Here is a 26,228-nt window from a genome sequence, read left to right on the forward strand (position 1 = left end):
GAGGTTTAGCACTGAATCGGAGCAAACAGTAACTGGGTTTTCTGCTGATTGCTGTTTGTTACTATTTATCGTGAAAGAGCAGGTTTTTCTCTCAGTGTATGGAGAGAGGCTGCCTTTTACAGAGCAGGGTGGGTGGGAGGAGGGGGGTTTCTTGTGGGTAAAAAGGAGGAGTTAGAGGCCTTTTCCTCCTAGAAGGAATCCTTCTCTGACTGGTAGGTGCACTATTTATTGCTCATGCCAAAAACATGGACGACTCGTTTAGCAGTTCCCATTAATCACATCATGTTGAAACAACCCTGGCCTGTTCCCACATTCCATGCTCACGTCCAAAATCATGGCTAGGTGGGGGAGGAGAGCTTCAGAGCTGTATAGAAAAACAAACAAAAAAGCATCCCCAAACAGAGTCACATATATGCCTCCAGCTACAAAAGCCTTGATTCACAAGCATTTCTCTTCTTTTAATCATTCATAACCGTGTGCCCGATCAGGACTTTGTCTTGGATAAAACTAGAATTGCAAAGTGCTCAAGGCATTTGTGCTGAAGCATTGAAAACTCAGGAGGCCAATAAACTTGCACAGTTCATATATTAATTTATTCATAGGTGGATACATTTATTCAATAGGCATAATGTGCAATGGTCATTGTTAAAGTTAACAAAAGAAGGATGTTGACTTCAAGGCAATTTGCAGGTAAATATAAACTGGGGTCTTTTAGAGGTTTCCTGCTGAACTCTTTTAAAGTTGCTGATCTTTTAAAATAAGAATAAGAATCATCTGTTGCCTGAATGACCATGAGAAAGGGCAGGAGGGTAACCTTCTTGGCCCTGGCGCAACTCAAGAGGCACACAAAATCTGTGTTTGGGAAGTCACAGGTTTCATATCCCCTTGCAGGTGCCTATATCTCCTCCACATGGGGGGCTATGGAGTTGGGCTAGGTCAAGAGAGCCTTAATTTTTCTACTCCAATTTCTGCAAATCCTTCCAGCTTCCACCCCATCAAAGGTTCAGATGTGTCAGGTTTCTCCTCCTTCCCCCACCTCAACACTTTTCTTGTCTCAGATTTCTCCACTTCCCAGGATGGCCAGCCCAAGGCTTCAAATAGTACACCCTTGTAAACAAGCCCCCTTCCATGTGGACTAGGCGGTCCCTGCAATCAGGTGGGCAGAATGGAGCTGCCCCAGTGAGTTCCAGCCAGTATCTGCAGGGCAAGAGTTTTTCTCCCTGATAATATTGTTTTGGGCGGTGCTCCCATCCACTTGCCTTCCTCTGACCTGAACCGGCTTTCGGCTCTTAAAAAGGCAGGATGTCTTGGGTCTGCTCAGTTCCTGCTCTGCTGGGGTCAAAGGCTTTGCCAAGGAGGGAAGAGGTGTGCTGAAGGTTTGCCCAGGCTCAGGATGTCCAAAGCAAGTGCCCTGGGTGCAAGCGACGGTTGTCCAGCTGAAAGGAAAGACGGCCTGACTCTGCAAGCCGAGGGGACCGGCAACAGCAATGGAGGAGAGCAGGAGCCCCCCAGCAGAACTTCTGTGGTCATCTGCCAAGCGGTTGGGAGAAGTATCTTCACCTCCAGCATCTCACCAGCAGCAGAGAGAGTGAGCCTTATGCTGAAACAGGAGGAGGAGGAGGAGGTGGAGGAGAATGAAGGCGCAAATTGCCCAGTGCTATTTATACAGCTCTCTGAGCTCTTCAGTACCCCTGAAGGACTGGAATGGAGGCAAACCGCCAGGTAGGTGGCTGCTCACTCAAGGCTGAACTTTGTGGCAGAACACATGCTCTGCATGCAGAATGCCTCAGGTTCAGTCTGCAGGGCTTTCGGTTAAGTGGTTTTCCAGCAGGAATGGGAAAGACTTCAGCCTGCCTGAGTTCTTAGGGAGCTGCCAGATGTCAAAGTGTGCAATTTCTGGTCTAGATGGGCCAATGGCTTGGGGTAAGGAAGCTTCATACACTTGGATGCTTCAATCTGCCTGGCTGGGGGCACTTTGACCAGCCCATAGCCACCCCTGGGGAAGTGATTTTGGGGGGCAGTGGGGGGGGAATCTTCCTCCTCATGCTGCTCTTCTGGCAGCTGGAAGTAGGCCAGGGTCTCTCATCAAGTCATTTCTCCAGGTGAATAATTGGGTGGGGTTGTCCACCTTTCAAACGCCACAAATTCAACCTTGCCTGTTTCAAATATTAAAACCCCGAAATTAAAAGTCAGCCTCTTCGCTTGTGCCTAAAACAAGTTTGAGTAGAAGGCATCATTCACACTCAGGGCGTTAATCCTGGCTCCTTGGCAAATGCCAAGGTGAGATGAGGGATGGTTTGTGGCAGAAAACACAGAGAAAAGCTGAAATATTTGGCAGAGGCCACACCAGACACAATAATCTTGCAGGCAATGTTGCTTGCCATGTTCTCATCCTGAAGCATGGGCATGGCAGCAGTGCACTGTGTCGGGTAAAGCACAGTGGTTAACATCAGGTGAAATATCAGTTCATAAACAAATTAACTAGGCATGCCAGTGCCAACGGCACCATAGCTAATGCATCTACATCCCACCTTTTTTCTCAAAGGAGCTCAAGGTGGTGTACATGCTACTCTGCCTCCCTCATTTAACCCCCACAACAATCCTGTGAGGGAGGTTAGGCTGAAACTGACTCCAAGGTCATCCAGTGGTCGAGTGGGGCTTGAAGCTTTGCCTCCCAGGTCCTAGTCTGACACTCTAGCCACTGTGCCACACTGCCTCCCAGTGTAGCAAGGCTGTTTTAATATGTGTAAAGCGGTTTAAGCGAGCAAAAAAGTGTTGCAAATGTGCCAAGTTATTATTGTTGTCATTGAAAAGTTTGGCGTCACACACTTTCAGCAAGAAGTTTTACTGATGTTGCATGATAAAAAAACCCATTTTTAGGGGAGAACACGTAGCTGTGAATGGCTCCTTGAGTAGGGAACCATCACATCTTCTTTTTTGCTCTTCAAAAATATTTTGCAACCCTTTTGAAATGTCCAAGAATTTGACTTTGATGACAATACGTGTGCCATTTAAGAGTGTGTGAGTGAACATAGTGGTAGAAATGCATTGTTTACAACAATATCCTGGGATTTGTCATAGAATTCTTTCTACTCATGCTCATCATATAGCCATCACATTAAAATTCATGGGTAAATGTTGTTGAGGGGACACTGGAGAGAGATTTCAGAAATGGTCCACTCTTGACCACATTCCTTCCTCTTCTTTCTCACTGTTCATCTCAACTGGTAGTTGCAATCTGTACCTGTAGCCTTTGCCCCCTCACCTTTCTGCATGGAGCAATCACAGGCTCAGGTACAGAAGTAGATCTCTACCTTTTGAAGATTGCAAGTAGCAATCATCTGTGGGGGGAGGGGTGCTCCCCTATTTATTTTAGTCTTAGTGTGAAATTGCTAAAATTATGACCTTTTCTGGAAGGATGTCTTTTACATGATTAATTCCTTTACAGAATTCATTCGTGTAACTTGACTTGTAGTGTGTGGCTTGGCTTGCTTCTTTGAGTTACCCACCTGCATGTGTTGTGAGTTCTCCACCCGAGGTTCACTCATTGTCTCTGGGACTGTTTTTACTCTGAAAAATGGATAACTGTTTCCTATATGCTTAATTTCTCGACCGTGTTATGCATATATGTGTGTTGATATGTAGCTGTTGGCTTGGCTCACTTTCCTGAGACACCTGGTGTGAGACATATATATTATTTCAAACTTTCTGATTTTGTCACAGTTGTAGCCTGTACCATGTGATCTATGTGGACCCCATATAGAGACAGTAGAGGGTATTTAGCAGTATTTAGCCTATGCAATAACTGTTCACCTTAGATGGAGGTTTATGTGGGCATTCTGCAGTATAATAATAATAATAATAATAATAATAATAATAATAATAATAGGTTGACAACTGCATATGGGAGGGTGAAAACTGCACTCAGGGACCTCAGTGAGCTATACCTGCCTGCTTCTGCTAGTGAACTCAGCATCAGATAATATTGCAGTGAATGAGCATATGGGGCAGGATCACAGCAGCAAGTCCCTTTCTAAATGCCCTCCCCCAAGTACCTCTACATTCTCTACACAAAGACAAGCCTTTAGCCTTGGAATAAATGTTGAGGATGGGTGGTATAAAAATGTCCTAAATAAACAGACAGTGCATAGGGTTGTATGCACACAGGACAGCCTTTCTCAACCTAGCTAGGGTCCCACTAGTTGTTGTAATCCAGCAACATCTGAGGACCCAAGGCTGAGAAAGGCTGAGGACACAGGGGCTGTGCTGTCCTAGTGAATTGCATGCAAGTCAGGGAGTGCATGGCCACCTTAAGCTGTTTGACAGCCGGGCAGCTTGGTTGCCCTTTGAACCCCTGATTTATCATGTGGTGCCCTGAGAGATCAGTTCATCATGTCACTCTGACCTATTTCTGGAGAACAACTTTGCTTCCTTATAAGAGCTGTCAGCACTCAGCCATTCATGGCCTCATGCATTTGTGCTGAGGTTGTATACCAACAACAGGGTTTTATTTTTATTTTATTTTTTGCAATATACACATCTGCATGCACAAATGCAATACTGTACAACATTTTGCTGATGGTGAAAAAGGCTAAAAGAGATTGGACTCAGCAACAGGCATACGTCCCAGGCTGGAGGAAAAGCTTTTATCACCTGACCCACTTCCAAAAGTGTGAAGTGGCCTCTGGGAGCAATATGAGCATTTTGGGAGGTTTGTGTGGCCTGGTTCATTTGGGCAGGATAACTGTGCCCAACATGGATCCAAGACAGCCACTTCCTCCTGTGTTGCCTAGGCCACCAGAGAATGCAAGCCGCTAGCTTTGCACAATATTCCTTCCTTACTGGCCAATGTCCTAGGCGAGCACCCTTTGGATACTCCTTTTGGGTGGTCAAATAGAAACAGTGAAATGGCAAGGAAATCGTTAAATGAAATAGAATTAGGTTTGATAAGGTTTCACATTTCTACAAATATCTGTGTCTACTCAAATTAGAGAGTCAACTTCATGAATTTTTGGTATATTATTATTATTATTATTATTATTATTATTACCATATATACTTCATCTGTAGATCCCAGGGCAGTTCGCAACACAAAAACAGACTGTTTCATGCCCGCCCTACTCTGCAAACATCCACTGATGTTGCATTGGACAACATGGTTTCTAAGTTGATACAGATACAGGTGCTTGGCGAAAAGGCATTATGTAAGCATTTGTGGAGCCCTTGAAAATTAAAAAAGAGACCAGTTTGCCAAAAATAGTTTTGGCTGCCCTGTTATTCCCTGTTTGTAGGGAGCGCAGCCAAGATAAATCCTAAGTGATGAGTTGATAAGACTGTAGAAGGAATTGGCTTCAGTCCTAAGCTGGCTTCTGTGAGTTCCACTCACAGGATGCTCCTGCCAGCAGATGTGTGTGGAGAGAAGGGTGGCTTTTAGCAGTTCGTCCTTCCCTGTAGTCCTCTGTGGTGCCTCTCATACTGTTTTCAGCCACAGAGAGCTGTGGGGGGAGGGGAAATCAGTGAAAATTGCTGCCCGCCCCATGCAACTTCTGCCAGCAGGGTGACATGCAGTCATGCACTCTACCTGCCTCTTACCTGGAGTCTGGCTCCTGCTGAGGCCTAATAAGGAGGCCAGTAGCTGATGCACTGCAAGGTTCTCTGCAGATCAGGGTTGGATTCCCTTACATGCATATCAGCAACAAATGACCATGAGAATGAGGCATCTAATCATAAGCCTGCATTTTTATCAAAGCTTATATTTTTGATTAAGACCTGTATATTAAGATGAGCTTAAAGATTTTCAAATGTTTCATGCCAGGCAGAAGACCAGCTGCCTAAGAACCTTGGCAATGTTTATTCTCCTGGACAAGGGGGCCCCCTGATTTATAGCAGAAAACAATTCTCAAAGTCGTAAAAAGGGAATTACAGGCTGAGAGCGAGGACACTGACCTTGCATGTTGCAAAGTACAATTAAGCTGTAAGAGTGGTTAAATTAAGAGTTGGTAAATAGTAAAATAAAACCATGTGCCTCCCATTAAACTTGAGCCATATTTTCCTAAGGTTAAAAGGCCAAGAGCATCTGGCTGGCAGAAAGGAAGAGAGTATTTTGGGAAGTCTTTTTCTAAAGTTGTTTCTTTCTTAAACTGAGATCCTTTTAAGATTTCTTTTCCTTTTAAAAGGTTATTTATGTTATGTATTAAATATATTGGCTTAAATGTAATTATGCAAAGGAATTAGAAGCTAAGAAATGTTAAATCCTTATGCTAGATTCTTATTTCATATAGTTGGAAGAGACCACAGGGGCCATCAGCCCAGCCCCCCCTGCCAAGCAGGAAACATCATTAGAGCACACATATGGTTGTCAGGCCTTTGTTTAAAGACCTCCAAAAGAAGGAGATCTTTCAATGTTGATGTGAACTCAAGATCCTTGACATCTGTTTAAGATAAAAATTTAAGATTAACCATTTGTTTTGGAGGGCAATAGGGCAAGGAGGGCAAGAGGTGAGCTGGTAATTAAGGTTCCTTGTTGAGACACATGTAAGATATATTACTACTTATTTGTCATTTATAGATAGAAGAATATATAGCTTTTTGTTTCCCATAAAAGGGCAAAAGGAAATGGGTGTATCTTTTGTGATTGGTTCTAGCAAACAGCCAGTAGGAATTTCAACCAGGCTGATTGGACAGAGGCAGCCACAGGAGGAGCAAGGGGGCTGGGTTAAGGAAATATAAGTGCTGGCCAGAATGGCGGGAGGCCAGGCCAGAGCTTGGTAACCATATACCACTGTGCCTCTCATTTATTTGTCTGACAAATAAATTATTATTTTAATTTCTCTATTGCTGCGTTGAATATTTCATTCCAGCTAAGCGTTAACCACAAGCAGGGTGCTACAAGAAGAGTAAAAACCTGCTGAGGGAACAATGCTCCTGCGATTTTCCCATGACAGGCGAAGAGCCAATTTGGACATTCACATGTGGGCTGGCAGTGTGCGTGATTCATTCTATTTGTTTGTTTGTTTATGTATTTATCAGGACCATGGAGGGTGGAAGAGTGTTTTCTTTAACCTTTTGCTCCTGCACTGTAATCCTGGCAGTGGCATCTTTCCTCACGGCAGAGACAAGGTGATATTTGTCAGGACCACAACCTGGGGGGAATAAGTTTCGGTTTTGATTTTTTTAAAAACCAAACTCCTCATGTCTTCATCCTGACTAGTTTTAATTATCATAGACAGGTCATTTCTTATGTTTTCCTCCTTAAGAGCAAGAGCCAAAATGTTGTCACTTGAAAATTAAATAAGACATTCTGGTGAAGCCATGTGGTCATGGCTTAGGAAATAGAAATTTTGCATGCACAAGGATCTCAGATGTGGCCTTCACTTTTTTCCAATTCAGGTGGATAAAGTTTGAAGAGAAAGTGGAAGATGGAGGAGAACGCTGGAGCAAGCCTCACGTGACAACTCTCTCCCTTCACAGCCTGTTTGAGCTACGGACATGTATAAAGAGAGGAGCTGTCCTGCTGGATTTGGAAGCTCGCAATTTTAAGCAAATACTTGGTATGTGGGAAATGTGCATAGATCCCTGCTTGTTCAGAGAAACCCACCCCTCATTAGTCAAGTATGAGTGGGGTTGCAACTCCTTTAGTGTTATTATTGCCAACTCTGGCTTGTTAATTGGTCACTGTAACTTATTTTGCTTTTAGGTAAACATCACTGTCTGTTCTTTCTGCATTTCACTTCACAGTGGCCTACATTCTGTTCCCTACCTCGACCCTCCAGAAGGGGGAATTTCAGCAACTTATAAAGGGGACCACCCTAACTGATGGATTCCCTGATTATCAGAAGAATCAATAATGGGTGGTCTGTACGGAAATCCTTCTGGACAGATTCATTTCCATGTCATTGGGAAAACTGCTCTTTATTTGCATGGTGGTGATTTATATTAAAGGTTCTTTAGCTTTGCTAGTAAGGCAGTTTAATTTTTTTTAAAAATATATAAAAAGGTTTCTTCAGTAGATGCCAAAGATTATAAATGTTTACAGCAAAGGGGAGGGGGGAGCCCTTATTTTGAGAGGACTCACTTTGTGTTTATTTTGTGTTCAAGAAAAGGTGATTGAAAACCAAATAGAGAGCCATGCCCTCAGGCCAGAGCTCTCAAAGAAACTCATGTATGTCTTGCTCCTCAAGCCTCAGCACCACATCACCAAATCTCAGCTGAGGATGCTGGTGGAGATGGGTGTGGCCTCCTGCTCTGGTAAGTAGACCTTGCACTGTCCCTCTGGGTCCCATCCCTTGCTCTTTAACTCCAGGCTACAGCAAACAGGCAACCAGTGTGTAGAACACTGTTCAGGTGGTGGCATCAGAAATCCACTTACCTATAAGCTAAAGATTGCCTCCTTTTATTCAACTCAGTGTGACTTGTTTATGATTAGGAGTACATTTAAACACTAATCTCAGGAGGAATGACTGCATAACTGGATTCAGATGGGCTGGTGGAACCATGGTAGGTCTATCTTAAGGTATCAGGTGGAGAGTGATGCTTTAATCTTCACACCTCTTTAGAAGTTATACATAATTTACTCCTTTTAAAGCAGTAGGGAAGGGAACCTGGCAGCTTCCAGATGTTGTAGGGCTACAGATCTCACCATCCCTGGCCACTGAGCTGGGCTGGCTGAGACCAATGGGAGTTGAAATCCAGTGTCATCTGCAGGAGCACAGGATATCCATCCTAGTTATCAAGGCAACGCCTTTTGAAGGGGCAGTAACTCACTAATATGCTCCTGTGTGTAGTCTTTTGATGGAATTGTGTTTAGAAGTGTCATAGGGCTTTCTCTATTTTTGCTTTGGTTTTTAATTTCTGTTGCAGACAAAGCTAACAGCTGCTCAGATCTGGTGGGTGAAGTCTCAGAGGTGCCCCTAAAGGAACAGGTAAGTAATGTGTGGTGCATGTAGGGAAAGAGGGAAGGTTGCAAAATGCTTCAAAGGCCTCTTTACAAGGGCTCTCAGGTGTTGTCCTGGTGGGAAAACATCTTTACACAGGACCCCTTTTTAAATTCTGTCCAACCAGCTCCTCATAGCTTTGAAAGACCATACCTGCTTCTAGCTCTCAGCTAGAGAGAGTGGGTGGGATTTCATTCCGGGAGGGATGCCCTTTACTTTAAGGAACATGCAAGAAGCAAGTATCCTTTGGTTAGAGTTAGGGACAGGAGATGTCCTTGGACTCCAACTCCCACCAGCCCCAACTTCCATGATCAGTGATCAAGGATGGGGGCAGCTGTGAGCTGTAATTCAGTAGCATTCAGAGGACCAGTAACACCTGATTTCCCCATCCCTGGAACCAGGGCTTTTTCCCTGGCGGAACATGCCGGAACACAGCGCCTTGCTCCCCTTTAATGAGTGAAGGCATGTGGGGACACAATCTGAACCATCCTATAAGATAGTGTAGCCCGACATCTTGTCACGTGATTTTAGTTTCAAGATGGCGTCAATGTTGGCGTCTGAGTTGGCAACTGAGGTGAGTTCTGGCACATTTTTTTCTACAAAAAGGCATTGCCTGGAACAGAAGGAGCATTCTTCCAGTCTGTCAGTATTTTGCAGAAGGAATTCAGGGGCAAAGCAGAACTTCAGGTTTGCACAGTCTTCCTAGCACAATCCAGCCAACATTGCCATTGCCAGTGACCCATCCTGGGACTGCAAGGGGAAAGTCAACCTCTTTGCAGTGCCCTCATTTGCCAGGGGAGGGCAGTCTTGCACTTGCTGAGGCCCTTCCTAACCATGGCAGAGAGCCACTTATGCCAGGCTGCTTTAGCACTGATTTCGCTGGTTTTTGTCAGGTGAATAAAATGTGTGTTTTAAAGAAATGTTTGTTTTTTTGTTTGTGTGGAATTTGGCCTAGTTGTGAAATGCATGGGTACCCAGTAGCCCCTGCCTGGTGAGTGAAGATATACATCACTAGAATGACCTCTGATTTGGGATATCTTCCTGGCAGTGTTTAGAATGGTTGGCTGTACCACTGAGACTGAGAAACTTCCAAGGTGATGCTTTTATTTTGGATCAAGGAATGTGCAGCAGTCACCAGCAGCTTCCCTAGTTTGGGCACTCCACAAAAAGAGAGTTAATGGTTGTTGAGGTCTCCCTCTCTCCTCTGTATGGTCCGCAACATATGTTCTGTCACCTTACCGTTGTTTTCTGAGCTATGGATCACCAACCCTGGATTTCTCTCTCACTACAGCTTAATAATCACTTTAAGAAGAAGATTCCAGCTGGGACTGAAGTGGCCAACATTCTTGTAGGAGAAGCCAGCTTCCTGGAGAAACCTTTTGTTGCTTTTGTGCGTCTGCAGGAACCAGTGCTTCTTGGGGGCTTAGCAGAAGTTGCTTTCCCTAGCAGGTAAGAAGCAAACAGGGAGCGGGGCAGGACAGCAAAGTTTCCTCCATAGATGCTAGAGTGAAAGGGGTGTCCTGCAGTTCTTGGCATAGGAAATTATTGCAGTTGTCTGTGTTCTGATACACAACTAGATGGGTGTAGTTGTGGATTGCCATAGGTCCTCTTTTTCCAGGACACATCCCCTTTTATTGGTAGAGTCATCATAACAATCCATAGTTAAAAGTCAGCAAAGTCTTTTTTCTCTCTTCAAAATATGGCAACCCTACACTTGGGTAGCTAGCTGGGTGCTACCTCCTGAAGTGGGCACGAGATTATCAGGTGTCATCAGCCAGCTGACCTATGCCTGGATAGCCGTGTTTCAATGCACTGTTGCCCCATGGCACGGCAACACCTGAGGGGCTGAGGTGGTGGGAAACCATTTAAATTGGTTAACTGGCTTCAACAAGGCCACACTTCAGGTCATTCTGAAATATTCTCAATCTATTCAATGCTAAGGCTGTGAACAGCAGTCAATCCTGACCAGATCCCATATTTGCCAGGACTGTGGAGAGTAAGCTCAGTGGCAAGCCATTGCTGTGGTGTTTCTTTCTCCCCATTCTTTCGAGAAATAATTTGTTCCATTTCAGTGGCCACCATCTTGCTCCTTCCAGTTACGCTCACAGCATGATGGCAGCCAGTCCCACACAACTTAGGGCAGGGATAGCCAATATAGTGCCTCCATGTGCTGTTGGACTACAACTTCTATCAACCTCAAACAGAGGCCATGCTAGCTGAGACTGATAGTCCAGTATACTTGGAAAGCTATCTCTGGTTTAGGGCATTCTCAGTTAGGCAGGATTCTATCTTTTTCTGTCGGTCCTTGGCCAAACCCTGAGCCGGACTACACGTGGGGGTGTGGGCAAACCAAGATCCATAGGGCTAGAGGCAAGTTAAGGCAGGCTGGTTCCCGAGTGGGCTGGTAAGTATGAAGAGAACCAGAGATGGAAGAAGCATTGACAGGTGGCCTGGTGGCCAGCTTTCAGGTCAAGCAAATAGAGGAAAGAGTTGTCCAGACTGAGGACCCCAGCCTAGAGCATCAGTCCTACAGAGACAAGCCTAACTGGTTCCTCAGGTCACCTGTTCCAGATGGGCTAATGAGTCACTGTTTTCTCACTCTGACTGCTGTATCAAACGTGTTGCAGCACAGTAGAAGATAAGCCTGAGAGCTTGCTTAGTAGTGTGAGGAATAAAGCACCTGAGCCCCTTCACCTCAGCAATTTGTGCTGAGTTTAGGATTGAGGCCTCAGTGAGCTGCTTGCTTTGAAAGGAGGGAAATGGGCTCATCTTTGACCCCACTCTTGACATTGCTGTGACTCTCTCTAGGTTCCTCTTTATCCTCCTGGGCCCCAGAGCCAAAGTGAAGGCCTACCATGAAATCGGCAGGGCTGTGGCTACTCTCCTGACAGATGAGGTGAGGTTGGGTTCTGGCTGGGAGGTGCAAAGATCTGCTGCCGCTGCCATAAACTGCACACTGCAGTTCTGGCATAGCATGATGGTGCTAAAGGCTGAAGAAGTCAATGGGTGATTAGCACCCCTAAAGTCAATCTTCTAATCGCCCAGGGAGGAACAGGTTTTGGATTGCTAGGTAAGGTTGCCACCAGTTCAAACTTTTTAATGGGCTGTCAATATTTTTCAGAACCCTATCATAATTATCATGAAATGTATTATGAACATAGTTTGTCCATATTCTTTGTGAAAGTACTATTGTATGACTGAGCAAACCTCATATAGCCCTGCCTTCTGTTTCAAACTGATGTGTCCTGGAGGGGGCGGCTGGTTTCTGGAGGTAGCAAAGAGCAATAGCAAATCTGCTCTAAACTAATAAAAAGAACTCCCCAGAGCATTTTTAATGTAGGAAATATAATGCATATAATATAGGAAAACTTCAAATTGTTACGTAGGCTAGAAAGGAGCTGCATTATGCATTAGTGACTTATTTTCCAGCTGCAAATTTAATGATTAAAACATGTAACTTTATAGTTGTGATGATACTTTGGCCCCAGTAAGCCCCTTAATGCTCTATCATTGACACAGCAAATGGCTGAATTGTCCACAATTTCCTCCGCTTAAGGGTGAACAGCTTTCTTGATATTTTAGATTGTGCAAGGTCATAAGTCTGTTTTGCTGCATGCAGGCAACCAAAACCACAAGCCCTTGCGCTTTCCCGGAATGCGTTCCCGTGATTTGTCTTTCCTGTAAGCAGGCAGAGCTGGGACTAATACCATTCCTTTCCAGCTTTTCCAGAGGGTTGCCCGGAAAGCAAGAGACGCAGAAGATCTCACTGCAGGAATTGATGAGTTTCTGGATGAACTGACTGTCCTACCCCCGGGCAAATGGGACCCAACCACTCGAATTGCCCCCCCAAAATGCTTGCCCTCACCACAGAAGAGGTATGTGCAGAGAGGAGCTGGGAACAGGAAAGAAAGTTGCTGATTCTTAGATCTCTTTAGCTAAATTTTTAATATTGTAATAATATTGATTATATTTGTGTACACTGCTCTGGAATCTATGTTTTGGATGAAATGTTCAAAATAATTTTAAAAACATGATAAAAAATTAAGGGGGTGGCAAATTACCTCGCAGTGTTTCAAGCCACTAATGTGAACATCCTCTATATCTCATTGCTGGGAAATTCTGGTCCTTGCCAGCCTCTCTGGCCCAAGGCATGCAAATGTTGCAGGCGCAGGTGCCTGTTCCACTCCATTTGTGACACTGTCAGGCAACTCAATCCCTGTTCCTCCAGCCATCAGGTCTTGTGTGTGTTCTGTTCTTATTTTCTTCTTTGCTAGAGGGCATCCTGGCTGCCTGTTCTGCCACACAGTTCCATTGTTTCCTGAAACCAAACTACTCCAAAGCTGTATGCCAGTCATAGGCAAACTTGACCCTCCAGATGTTTTGAGACTACAGTTCCCATCATCCCTGACCACTAGTCCTGTTAGCTAGGGATGATGGGAGTTGTAGCCCCAAAACACCTGGAGGGCTGAGTTTGCCTATGCCTGCTGTATGCGCTACCTTTATGGTTTGTTTGTTTGTTTGTTTGTTTGTTTTTTAAAAAAAGAGGTGGGATGGGGGCAAGGCACGAACCTGCAGTAATGCTGCTGCCGTCACTGCTAACATGTGGGCTGCATCAATGATTCCTGCATTGCAGGGGATGGGCTAGATTTACCCTTGGCCTGCCTTCCAACTCTACAGTTCTATGATCAGATATGACGCTGCCCATTATTTCTCTGGGTATTGTGCCATGAGGCATATGGAGGGTGTATCATTGCATCTTCCGTACAAGCTACTGGAGCCTGTCAGTGGCAGATAGGAATAGAGAGGAGAGCGGAGGATCGATGGCCCCCATCAGAATGCTGCTGCTTTGCAAACCAGAATGCCTCTATCCTGAAAAGTGCCCCTTGCATTCTTAGGATCGCCTTGCACTTCCGCGAGTGGAATCCTCACGCGAGTGGGCACTTGTCTGCCGCGGACGAGCGCCATGCCCATGGGCATCAGCACGTCAGTGAAGAGCTGAAGAGGACCGGAAGGTAAAACTCAGGGCAGGGAGGGGGACGGTAGGCAGGGGCTTCCTGCCAGGCCTCTGGAGTGGGGAGGCTCACAGGTAATGCCAGCTGCGCATCATTGCAGCACTGGCCTGGAGTGGGAGATGGGGAAAGGGGCAGCACATGCAGCAAATTAAAAACCCCGGATTAAGGAAGTCTCTCCTTTTCTCCCTCCTGCAGACTATTTGGAGGGTTACTGAAGGATATCCAGAGAAAAGCTCGCTGGTACTGCAGTGATTTCTATGATGCCCTCAACATCCAGTGCCTTTCAGCCATCCTGTACATCTACCTGGCCACAGTCACCAATGCCATCACCTTTGGAGGGATGCTGGGAGATGCGACAGACAACATGCAGGTCTGAGCAAGAGTCCTGCTCGCAATGCCCACATGCGCTCTGTGGTTCTCAACACCTCTGCTCCACCACCTCATGTTGCCACAGTAACCTGCACAGGCACGGGGGGGGGGGGAGGGGGAGGAGGAGAAGGGAATGCAGCTCTGGCACTCCTTGGTTGCTGCACAGCAGCGGGGGATCTCATGCCCACCAGCCCAACTGCAGCCGTTGGACGGGGGTTGGCCATTTAACCAACCAGAGCCATGTGCTTCTTCCTGTGGTTCAGGGCGTGCTGGAGAGTTTCCTGGGAACTGCTTTTGCTGGAGCCTTTTTCTGCCTGTTTGCTGGCCAGCCTCTCACCATCCTCAGTAGCACTGGGCCTGTCCTGGTCTTTGAGCGGCTTCTTTTCTCCTTCAGCAAGTAAGTAAGGCGCCTCATGTCGGCAAGTGTTCGTGCTGGGAGCAAGCCATGGGAGCTGTCCTTGCTTATGCCCCTGAGTGACAGGGTTATTCAAGAGAGGTTGAATATATTCAAGAGAGAGGAGGGAGAGAAAGGAATAGAGAAAGAAAAATTAAAAATTAAAGAAAAGAGGTTAAATAAAGGATAGAAAAATAAGATTAAGAAAATAAAGAATTTCTGATTATTCATCTGTCCACTATATAAAAACAATATTCACTTTGTCCAATCCAATATTACATCCCATAAAGCCACTTTCTATAAACAAACAGTATCTTCAGTTCTCAAATCCAGATATCATTACTTCATTTTCTTTTCATGCAAAAAGTCTACGAGAAGTTTCCGATCTTTAACAAATATTAACGATGACTTTCCTCTGAAAGCATGTCATTTTTGCCATCCCAGCCAAGTCAGTCAGTTTTAACAGCTGTTTTTCCATTGTTGGTGGATCCTTCCTTATTTGTACATAAAACTGTTTTGCAGCCATAATTGTATTGTAACAAAGTTCCATAGCAGGATGTTCACTGTTATTGGGAAATGTGTCAAAGCATTTACAGAGCACAGTTCAGTATGTCAAGCCCAGTAAGAAAGTCAACCTCCTTAATTTCCCAACATAAAAAGGATCATGCAATAGGCTTCAGCTATTGATCAAGTGCAAGCAGGCCATCACTGGATGAAAGCAAAAGGCTTGTCTCCTGGTGCAAAGTGTCTTGACCAAGCATTGCTGCTCAGCTGCCTTCAGCTCAGCCTGACAGCTGAAGAGGCTGGTGTCTCTGGTGAGAAGAGGGAGGCATTCTACCTCCTCCCCCCCCCATCCCAGTGCATGGATTCCATGGCTCATAATTTGATAATTTCAGTTATTAACTGAGTGGTGTGCATGTGAGAAATAGGTGGCCTCAGACTACCATCTCTTTCTACCTTTTTGTAAGTGAGGGGAGCCGACCTGCAAGCTGGCAAGAGAAAGTGCTGAAATGTCAGTCTCCCAATAGTGGAAGACTGGCTGCAGATGTAACTCCTTAGCTGCTATGTGCCTCCCTTGTTGAGACTCCAGGGCAAGAAGGTTAGAGTAGGATGTGGCGTCTTGTGGTTAACTGGCTGCTCTCTTGCAAGTGAAGCAGCCCATTCAGGAATATTCTTTTGGCCCTTCCTTCCTTCCAGAGACTACAGCTTGGATTACTTAGAATTCCGCCTCTGGATCGGCCTCTGGGTGGCCTTCTTTGGCCTCATACTGGTGGCTACCGAAGCCAGTTACTTGGTGCAGTATTTCACACGCTTCACCGAAGAAGGCTTCTGTGCCCTCATCAGCTTCATTTTCATCTACGATGCAGTTAAGAAGATGCTGTCTCTGGTGGAACACTACCCAGTCAACTGGGACTACAAGATCAGTGATGTCACCTTGTACAGCTGCACCTGCCGGGTGCCAGAGAGAGGTGAGATGAGAAGCCCATGCTTGTTGCAATGGGTGGGCTGGGATGGCTGGAAACCCTGCAGGGAAGATGTTGTCTGCCTGTATCTCTAGTCCGATTGGTCCATGATGGGTCACATCTGAGGAACTTTTCAGCTTAGGGTTTTTTCTGCCCCTCCCCCATCTTCAGGCAACAGTGGACTTGTACAATGGTCCAAAATATGAACCAATGTTTTACATCATCATTTTATTTATTTATATCTGCCTTTTTCCCTGAAAGCGACTCAAGGCAGTTTACAGCTAAAAATAAGCTCCAGATAAGATTGGAATAGACCCCAGCCTAAAACCCTGGAGTGTCAGTGTAGACGCTACTGAACAAGATGAATCAATGATCTGATTCCATGTATGGCAGCTCCCTGTGTTGCCCTCCTATGGTAAAATATAAAAGGGCAACCTGGCTTGTGTTATGTAATCCTATACCTGTGGCTACAGGGCAGTAAAGGTAAAGGGACCCCTGACCATTAGGTCCAGTCGTGGCCGACTCTAGGGTTGTGGCGCTCATCTCGCTTTATTGGCCGAGGGAGCCGGCGTACAGCTTCCAGGTCATGTGGCCAGCATGACTAAGCCACTTCTGGCGAATCAGAGCAGCGCACGGAAATGCCGTTTACCTTCCCACCAGAGCGTTACCTATTTATCTACTTGTGCTTTGTGCTTTCGAACTGCTAGGTTGGCAGGAGGAGGGACCAAGCAACAGGAGCTCACCCATCAAATAAGAGCAGCTTAAAACATAGGAAAAGCAATAATTAAAATAAAAACCAATTAAACATTGATAAAATTAAAACTATGTATACATAAAAATATATTAAAACCATACAGGTAATTACAATAAAAACAGCAGAGCACCAGACCTTCAGTTCCCCAAAGCCTGTTGGAATAAGTCTTCACTTGCCAGCAGAAGGAATGCCAGGAGGGAGCCGGTCTAGCTTCTCTAGAGAAGGCCCTCACCTGCACCCCCCCACATGTGCCTGGGAGGGTGGCAGGGACCAAGAGAAGGGCATGCCCTGAAGATCTCAAAACCTGGGCAGGTTGCATGAGGAAATATAGTCTTTCAAACAGCTTGGACCTAACCATTGTTTCTTTCAGACAACTCTTCTCTTCTGAACAAGACACTGTTCCCTACCTTCAGCAGTTTGGGAGAGGTAAGAAATTAAATCGTTTTCAGTGATTAGGATGTGAATGAAAGGAAACCAAGGTCCAAAGAGCCTACAGTATGTTGTGACTAATGCAACCGACCAAAGGAGCAGCAAGAACTCCATGTCCCTTGGAGACCTTGAACTATTTCCTGGTCTCATAGCTGGGATAGGTGGAATGGCCAAGGAGTCATCATGCAGTAGCCATCCTGCTCCATCTCCACTGCCAAGATACAGCATCACCCTTATGGGGATTTAATGTCGTTCTTTTGAAAACATCACAGCCTCACAAATGCTAGACCATTCTGCAGTCCTTCTGGAGTCATCCCGTAACTCCCACCCCCCAAAAAATCCCAAATAGATGCTTCTGCCCATTTTATTAGTTAATGGTGAAGTGGCCCAGAGGGCAAGTTGCCATCATGGGATGAGCTGCAGCTGCCAGTGACTGTAGCCTTGAGATGTGCAGCCAAGACACTCTTTCCCTTACTTAACCCACCTACTGAGGGCGTCCTTTCAGCATCTGGGGAGATGCACAGCATCTCTGTATGTTCCATGTGCTCCTCATTCAGATGTGGCCTAGGAGGAGAGGGCAAAGGTGGACTTCTCTGCCACCCACCTATTCTACAAGCCCAGGGCACTTCCATGTTGGTGATGGGACGCCACACCTGAGGCAAAGGAGATCCTATGGCACACACTGCTCTGTCCTTTGAGGGAGGGGAAGAGCCTCAGGGCTCAAGGGAAGCAGGCAGAGGGCTGCCACTGCCACTCTGAATCCCAGTGACCTCTACTTGAGGCAGCTGTTGGTTTGGCCAGCCCTGTCCCTGCTCCGAATCTTTGCCTACAGGGTGGCTGGGGACTAGGGAGAGGGAAGAAAGGCAGAAAGGGATGCTGTGTATACAGAGAGACGTCTTCATGATGCTTGAAACTGGGATCAATTCCGCAAAACATCCATCCTAGGCAACAGCACATCTTTCCGCCTTGCTCAGGGATGGGATCCATTTCTTTAAGTCAGGCAGTGTATACTTGCTCTTCCGTAAGATTGCTGCTTTCTTCCCCACAACAGTCGGAGTTTGGGAACTGGTCCCTGCTGACCAAGCAAGAGTGTGTGCAACTCGGAGGCCACCTAGTGGGCAACAGCTGCAACTTCGTGCCTGACATCACTTTCATGTCTTACATTCTGTTCCTGGGAACATTTCTCTGCTCTATGGCCTTAAAGAACTTCAAGTCCAGCCGCTATTTCCCGGCAGCTGTGAGTACCTCCCCTCTCTCATCCATTCCCTGGATAAAGGGGTGGGCGGGCGGTTTCAATATGTGTGATTACTACTACACCCTCCAAGTTCTTTCATGTGCCTGGTTTCTTCTAGACCAGGAAATCTCCTTACTTCCTTCAGTTGGTGCTTCCTGGTGGGTCCCAGAAGATATTGCCCAGCGCTTAGTGAGAAATGAATGCCTCCATCCCTGGCCACTGTGGCGTTGAGGGGAGGCAGGAGGCCATTCCATCAGGATTCCCTGCAGAACTACTCAGCTCTACGCTTTCTGTATCTGCAGGCAGATTCTGAACATAGCAGACACCGAAGCCAACTGAATACTCAATAAGCAAAATGCTCAGCTCTACAATGCTGGACTGTAGAACAGTTAGCTAGAGCATGGTGCTGACAATTCCAGGGTGGCAGGTTCGATACCCGTATGGAACAGCTGCGTGTTCCTGCATTCCAGGGGGGTGGATCAGATGATCCCCAGGGTCCCTTCCAATGCTACAGTTCAGTGTAAAGTCTGTTCTTTGCTCCCCTGTCCTCCCACCAGCCATCACTTAACTTTTCTTTTTGATGTGCTTGTCCTAGTGGTCCATGGTCCAGAGTGAGGCTTGTTGGTCGCATTAGATACTTTAGGGGAGGCAATGAGGGGGTTTTTTCCTCCCTTGACGAAGGGCAGCCCACTGTAAGGATTCCTGCTCTCTAATGAGCGTGGGTTGTGTCCCTTGGCAGCTTGTCCATTTTATTGCTCTTCTTTTTTTCTTTACAGTTATTGGGGACCGGGGGGGGGGGGGGGAGTTGCACAATAAGTGCACAGGCATTACTTGTTTTTAGCATTTATTTTATATTTCATTCTACGATTTGCATCCTTCATAATAACACACAAAAAAGAAACTAAAGAAAAGAACAGGCCATTGCTGAGAGGATGCAGACCTCTCTCCTCAAAGTAGAGCATGTTTGCTAGATTGCTGCTGCCATCCTCTTCCCTCTCTCACCTGCATGTTCTTTGCTTAGTTCCATCTCTCTCTCTCTCTCTCTCTCTCTCTCTCTCTCTCTCTCTCTCTCTCACACACACACACACACACACACACACACACACACACACCTCTCTCTTCCAGAGTCCACCATCCTCTCACACAAACATCTACAGTTATAAAGGAAGTATAATTTCACATCTTGGTTTATAGAAAGGAACACACACTTTTTATCGGATCCTTCTTTATAAGGTGTTTCACTCCTGACTTTTCTGAATTTTATTAAAGTCCCGGGCTTCTTTGGAATGGGAACACTAACCTTAACTCTGCATACTTGCGAGTGTAAATCTTGCTCTGCAAATCTCATGGCAATTATTTTGTTTGGTTTTTAGCTGAGGAGGCTGGTGGGCGACTTCTCCATCATCCTGGCTATCCTCATATTCTGTGGAATCGATGCTGCCCTTGGATTGGAGACCCCGAAGCTCATTGTGCCCAACAAATTCAAGGTGGGCCTGGCTTGGAGCATGCCAAAGAGTTGCTCTGCTAGGGGGCAGAATAAGTGCAAATGTTGTGTCTGGGGCCATACGTTTCTGTGGCATTTTAAAGGTGTGAGAGGATTACATAAGAAAGAAGTTAAAGTAAAGAATTTCTCAGCATGTAGCACATCTGATCACATTTCCCTAGATGGCAGACTGGTAGGGCAGTTCTGCAAAACAAACTCCTTAGGGAGCATCACAGTTCAACATATCTTCTTGAAATGTTTTGGACCTTTCATATACCATCCCCATCTCAGAGAGTTGAGAGATTCCAGGGGTTCAGCAGTTGCCCAGAGCTCTGTTTCCTTAGAATGAAGGTCAGCAGAGACTGTGATGTCTTTGGGGTGTATGGTATTATTTACACATATATACAACCTGAGAATAAGATGGAGGAGCTCACAGCATCAACATCCTTGAAGGTCTTGCTTCTTCATCTGCCACAGCTTTGGCTCCAGCACAGAGCAAGCGTGTGTCGGGTTCCAGCTTCCAGCCTCCTCTGACCCAGCTCACTGGCTTTTGTTCTCCCTACCAGTTAGGTGAGGGAGGAGGGAAAGGACCACCCATTTGTTTTATGGCACAAAGTAACACTAGTTGTGGTGCTTAAGTAGCTAGCCAAAGTCACTGCCTTAATAAAGGAACAGATTTGGCAAGCTTGCTCTGATACATTCTACCCCCACAGATATAGGACCCCAAGTTGTGGGAAGGGACTCAAGGCATCATCCAGACTGATGTCCCTGCCACCCAGCCCCCACAACCCTGAAGGCTGGGTGATAATCCAAGATGGGGACTGTAGTTTCATAAAGCCTATTCAAAATAAGAATGTCTTGCAATAGCTCTGTTTGGCATCTGTAGTCCATCTTTGGTCCCTGAGCTCAGCAGAGGTTATTTGGGCATCATCTGTGCCTTCTTGACAGCAGGGGATAAAACAAAAGATCCGGCAGTGCGGTGCAGTTTCTGGGTCTCTTGTAACGCCAGTACTATTCTCAAAAGGAAGTGGGAAGGGCCACTTCACTGTGTGGGTGTGAATGTCTCATGCTGCGCAATGGGCATACTTTTAATTAGTGTGTATTAACATGAATTAAGTAACACATTGTTGACTGGCTCAGTACAGAAGGCAAGAACGGCAGGAGTCAGAGAAGAACCAGTTTTCTGCACCTGGACAGGATTAAAGTAATGCAACATATTGCTAACATTGGTTAGGAGTATGTTGTGGAAAATTTGCCCATTTATACCACTTGGTTAGGGACGCAGGTGGCGCTGTGGGTTAAAGCCTCAGCGCCTAGGGCTTGCCGATCGAAAGGTCGGCGGTTCGAATCCCTGCGGCGGGGTGCGCTCCCGCTGCTTGGTCCCAGCGCCTGCCAACCTAGCAGTTCGAAAGCACCTCCGGGTGCAAGTAGATAAATAGGGACCGCTTACCAGCGGGAAGGTAAACGGCGTTTCCGTGTGCGGCTCTGGCTCGCCAGATGCGGCTTTGTCACGCTGGCCACGTGACCCGGAAGTGTCTCCGGACAGCGCTGGCCCCTGGCCTCTTAAGTGAGATGGGCGCACAACCCCAGAGTCTGTCAAGACTGGCCCGTACGGGCAGGGGTACCTTTACCTTTACCTTACCACTTGGTTCCTTAGGGATTGATTGACTGACCCACCCTCTGTCCCTCTTGGAAGTGCGCCAAGAGGAGTAATAACACACAGCTATTTTGTAATTCTTATAAGCAGCCTGTGAAGAAGGTCAGCAGTACTAGCTCCATGCCACAGATGAAGAACCGAGGCTGAGAGACACGGCTTGCATAAAGTCACCTAGTAACTTACCGTAACAGCAAGGTTTGAACTAGGAACTTCCTGGCTCTCAAGTTACACCCTCAACCACCAAACAATAGTGTCTGTTGGGTATAAAAGGGCACACCTCCTGTGTCTAGGCAGAACCTGGAGAAATTGCACATACCTCAAAAATTCTCCAGTGCAGCAGAAGGAGAGGTAGCAGCTGTCCCTGCGTAGCACACTTGCAGTGCTGCTCATTACAGCCACACAGGGAAGGGGGAAATTACGGGACTGGGGAAGAACACTGAGAGAAGCCATGGGATGCTCCTGGGCTTCTGTAAGCCACCTGAAACACAGGAAAAAAAAAAGTGGAGCAGTAGAAGCTTTTCCTGGCATGGAAATAGAATGGACGCGTGATGGTGAATGCAATACCTTCTAAACTCTGCTTTGTGTCCAGCTGCTTAAAGGCAAAAGGGCAGAAGCACTGAAATGAAGGAGGTGGCTTACGGCTAAAGAGGTTCACGATTATGACTCATGGCTTCTTGAGGCAGCTGCCCCCAAAAGGGAAGGATTGTTGTGATGGGAAGGAAGGCCTCTTTCTGACTAGGGTTGGCCCAATACATTTTGGCACCTGAGGCAAGCCACGAAATGCTGCCCCCCCCCCGCCCCCAAGCAGGAAAGAAGGGGTGAGTGAAATCAGGAATAAGGGGAAGGGGATAAAGATCTACAGTCGTACCTTGGAAGTTGAACGGAATTCGTTCTGGAAGTCCATTCAACTTCCAAAATGTTCTTAAACCAAAGCACTGCTTCTGATTGGCTGCAGGAAGCTCCTGCAGTCAGTCAGTAGCTGCAGAAACCCCATCAGACGTTCAGCTTCCAAAAATTGTTTGCAAACCGGAACAGTCACTTCCAGGTTCGTGATGTTCGGGAGCCAAAACGTTTGAGAACTAAGCTGTTTGAAAACCAAGGCATGACTGTATTTTGGGAACAGTGGGGATGGGGAGGAAACTAGCAGCACCTCATATTCACCAAGCAGCCGTCCGCCAGATCTGCAGCCCCTGTGGATCGTGCTGCCTGAGGTGGTTGCCTGGCCCTGCTTCTGACAGAACTCACCGTGTACAGGGTGAGTTCAGACAAGCGCTGCACATTTTGGGCAGTTACACTGATACATAAATCAACAACTCCAAACTCAAGAAGTGCAGGATATCCCCACCGATAAGCCCTTAAATCTCCTGTATTTGGACTACAAATAACAGCCATACTGATTGGCAAACTGAGCATGGATTCAAATTGATTGTCTTGCCTCTCCGTGTGGCATGTTGGTTTATTAAATAAAATACACACTGATTGCACACTGATGCAATCGACTTTCAGGTACTGTAGTTTAGAAGTGCTTTGGGGAGGAAAAGACAGCGTTGCAACGTCTTGCACAGGTCTCAGCCAATCAGAGCTGTGCACAGCCAGCCACCTTTTAGGTTGACACATTTTGCAGGGCAGGATCTGCTGTCTTGTTTGGTACTCTACAAATATTTCCTGCACACGGATCAATTATTCATTTATTGCTTCCAACAAATATATATGGCATAGCTTTATAGCCGAGTCTATGTTTACTCAGAAATAAACTCCAATGATTTAAGTAGGACTTACTCCCAAGTAAGTGTAAATGGAATTGCTGTCTTAGACTCTTTAGCACAAATGCGGGGCAATGTCCCGATGTTTGAAAGATTGCTGACTCCATCCCCGCTCTCCAGGGCCCCCTGGAAGGGAGATGTGCATGTCTCAGGCTTCCGTTGCCTGGATTCTTTGGGGGAACCTAGGACAGTCAGATGGGTATAAAACTAAGGTGTTTGAGGCCTGCACACAGGCATTGTGACTGAGCCAAAGGCAAGCAGCCCTGCCATGGTTGTTCCCTGGCGGCACTGTGAGCAGGGAAGCAGGAGTCGGCTGGTGGATCAGGGCCAAGCTTGAGCTGCCCTGCTGCAGGCCTAGGTGTGGAAGGATTAACTAAGGATTAACTGAGGCTTCGTGGGGAGCAGCGCTGCCTGCCTCCCAAAGGAGGGGCGTAGGAGGGAGGTCCTGGTCTCTCCTCCTAACAGGCAGCCAAGAGGCAGCTTGTGCAATGTGGGTGAAACGTCAGGGCCAAGATCGGGGCCCTATATACTATTACTATCCTTATCACTATTAATCCATTTATACTGAGCCCTTTTCCCTGGCAAGGACTCAAGGGGCCTTACAGATAAAATAGGAGCAGCTAAAACTCAAACATTTATAGAATTAAAACTACACATAAATATAAAATATAAATCTGTATGTCTTTTATTTGCAATAAAAAACCAGCGCAGCACCAGCCCTTTAATTAAAACCAGTCAGTTCCCCAAAGCCTGTTGGACTAAGGAGGTCTTCACCTGCCATAGGAGGAAGCACAGCAAGGAGGGAGCCAGTCTGGCTTCTCGAGGGAGGGATTTCAGAGTCGGAGAAGCCACCACCAAGGAAGCTGGCTTTGCAGGTGCTTCTGCACTTGGAGTAACCGGCACCTGGCATTTCTCTGCCAGTCTTACGTTAAATGAATTGGGATTCAAGCGGGATCCCTTGGCAGGGACAAGAAGACAATGAGCCTGTTTCAGATGCAGAAGCAGAGCTTCAGATAAGTCTTCTGCCTCGACCAGCACTTGAGGCTGGGACAAATGGCCTTCGTCCTGGCGGCCACCCTTATGCCAGCTGCATCTTCTAGACTACCGGTTTCTGTACTTTTGGGTCCACTTGCCCCTTTGTTCCATAAGCTTATCCCCATAAGCTCCACCTTATAGAAAGCATTATTCGAAATACAGTAGTTGTTTACACAACCCCCTATGGAAGATAATAACAATAAAATTCAAACAGTAACAGTTAATTGACATTTATTGAAAATCCAGTTAAAACTATTTAGTTTAATTAAGGCTGGATCTAGGCACATCAAAGAAGCGTTTCAGTTTAACGCCTTGTAAACTTTGTGTGAGAAATCAGGTTGGCAAAAATGGAGCTCCACAGCTCCATCTGGTGTCACAGTGTCATAATGCATATCCAGCACATATAAAGCTGTTTTTCTTTGCCAATGGAGCTGAGTCCTAATTCAACAAAATGGAAGAACTTGATCCAGCAAATCCAGATGTAGTTATTTACATCTCCAGCACCCCCTTGCCTCTTAGCACCCACTTAGGTAATTCCACTGCCCCACAAAGGGCAAGACCACACGCTTTGGGAAACACAGCTCTAGACTCCAGTCTAGAGCAAGGCCCAATGTTTTATTTAATTCTTATTTAGAATATATGGAAGATGAATGCATTTATCAAATGGTGGTGGTGGTTTTTCTTTTTAAAAAGTCATCACAGGACCTGTAAAACACTATCAAGATGTAATGAAAACAAGCCCTCTGTAATTTAATCAGCTGGAAAGCCACCCTCTGTGAGTAGCCTTGCAGCCCTGCCTGTGTGGGAGCGGAGGCACAGAGAGCTTCCTTGCCTGAGGAGGCAGCTCAACAAATCTGGGGCTGAAATTCTTGCCGCCTGCCCTTGATCAAGCCTGGGCCCTACTAACTTTTCCCAATCAACCTTTTCTCTACAGCCTACAAACCCTGAGAGAGGCTGGGTTGTGTTTCCGTTTGGAGCAAACTCCTGGTGGATATGCTTGGCATCGTCAGTGCCTGCCATTTTGGTCATTATCCTCATCTTCATGGACCAGCAAATAACAGCTGTCATTCTCAACCGCAAGGAGTATAAGCTTCAGGTCAGTGCTGGGCCGGGTTCTCTCAGGTATGTGCTGTGATAGATTTTCCCAAAGAAGTAAACAGCCATTGAACATCTGCTTCAAAGCAAATCTGTCCCTGTGACTCACCTCAGAGGTTGCAATGCGCCAGTTCTAGCTGCTGCAGACAGCAGTGGCCAGGCTTCCCATCATTCTGGCCTGACGTCAGTTAAAAAAATTGGAAGAAACGGGGGAGACAGACTGAGATTTCTGTCTGCTGCCCATATCCTCGTTCTGAGTGCTGGATGCAGCAGTATATTTCCCTCATCCTACACCTATCAGTCACCCCACAGTCACAAGGTAGCCTGCCACAACTAACAATCTTGTAGTTTTCATGCTTTTTGGTGCATGAAAATTGCTTAACTCTTCTTTTTAAAGCAAAGGTTTGCTCCTGTATTTTCCTTGTGAAAATGTCTGCTTAATTATATGAACCATTGGAAGTGGAGCACATGCAAAGTTTTCCCCCCTCCTCACCATTTTAAAAGGTTCTTTCCTCCCCATTCCAGTTATTATTTCTCTTGATAACCTCCTACCTCTTTTATTTTATACTTTTATTGATGCTTCATAATACAAATTGGTATTATGAAG

General features: G+C 46.2%; 1 protein-coding gene across 1 annotated transcript in view; it reads left to right on the top strand.

Annotated features, from left to right (window-relative positions):
- Nucleotides 1-677: 677 nt before the first annotated feature.
- SLC4A9 (solute carrier family 4 member 9) overlaps nucleotides 678-26,228 on the top strand; it is a 39,266-nt gene continuing 13,715 nt past the window's right edge. Inside the window, exons 1-15 of the mRNA XM_079983493.1 lie at nucleotides 678-1,722; nucleotides 7,390-7,550; nucleotides 8,098-8,247; nucleotides 8,860-8,921; nucleotides 10,225-10,382; nucleotides 11,742-11,829; nucleotides 12,654-12,808; nucleotides 13,829-13,945; nucleotides 14,141-14,315; nucleotides 14,578-14,711; nucleotides 15,906-16,177; nucleotides 17,296-17,351; nucleotides 18,406-18,591; nucleotides 19,962-20,075; nucleotides 25,461-25,622. Coding sequence (XP_079839619.1) covers nucleotides 1,394-1,722; nucleotides 7,390-7,550; nucleotides 8,098-8,247; nucleotides 8,860-8,921; nucleotides 10,225-10,382; nucleotides 11,742-11,829; nucleotides 12,654-12,808; nucleotides 13,829-13,945; nucleotides 14,141-14,315; nucleotides 14,578-14,711; nucleotides 15,906-16,177; nucleotides 17,296-17,351; nucleotides 18,406-18,591; nucleotides 19,962-20,075; nucleotides 25,461-25,622 — 2,319 coding nt within the window. The 5' untranslated portion in view covers nucleotides 678-1,393. The remainder of the gene's footprint in view (nucleotides 1,723-7,389; nucleotides 7,551-8,097; nucleotides 8,248-8,859; nucleotides 8,922-10,224; nucleotides 10,383-11,741; nucleotides 11,830-12,653; nucleotides 12,809-13,828; nucleotides 13,946-14,140; nucleotides 14,316-14,577; nucleotides 14,712-15,905; nucleotides 16,178-17,295; nucleotides 17,352-18,405; nucleotides 18,592-19,961; nucleotides 20,076-25,460; nucleotides 25,623-26,228) is intronic.

This window comes from Podarcis cretensis (genome assembly GCF_951804945.1).
Source record: "Podarcis cretensis genome assembly, chromosome: 7".
NCBI classification, from domain to species: Eukaryota; Metazoa; Chordata; class Lepidosauria; order Squamata; family Lacertidae; genus Podarcis; species Podarcis cretensis.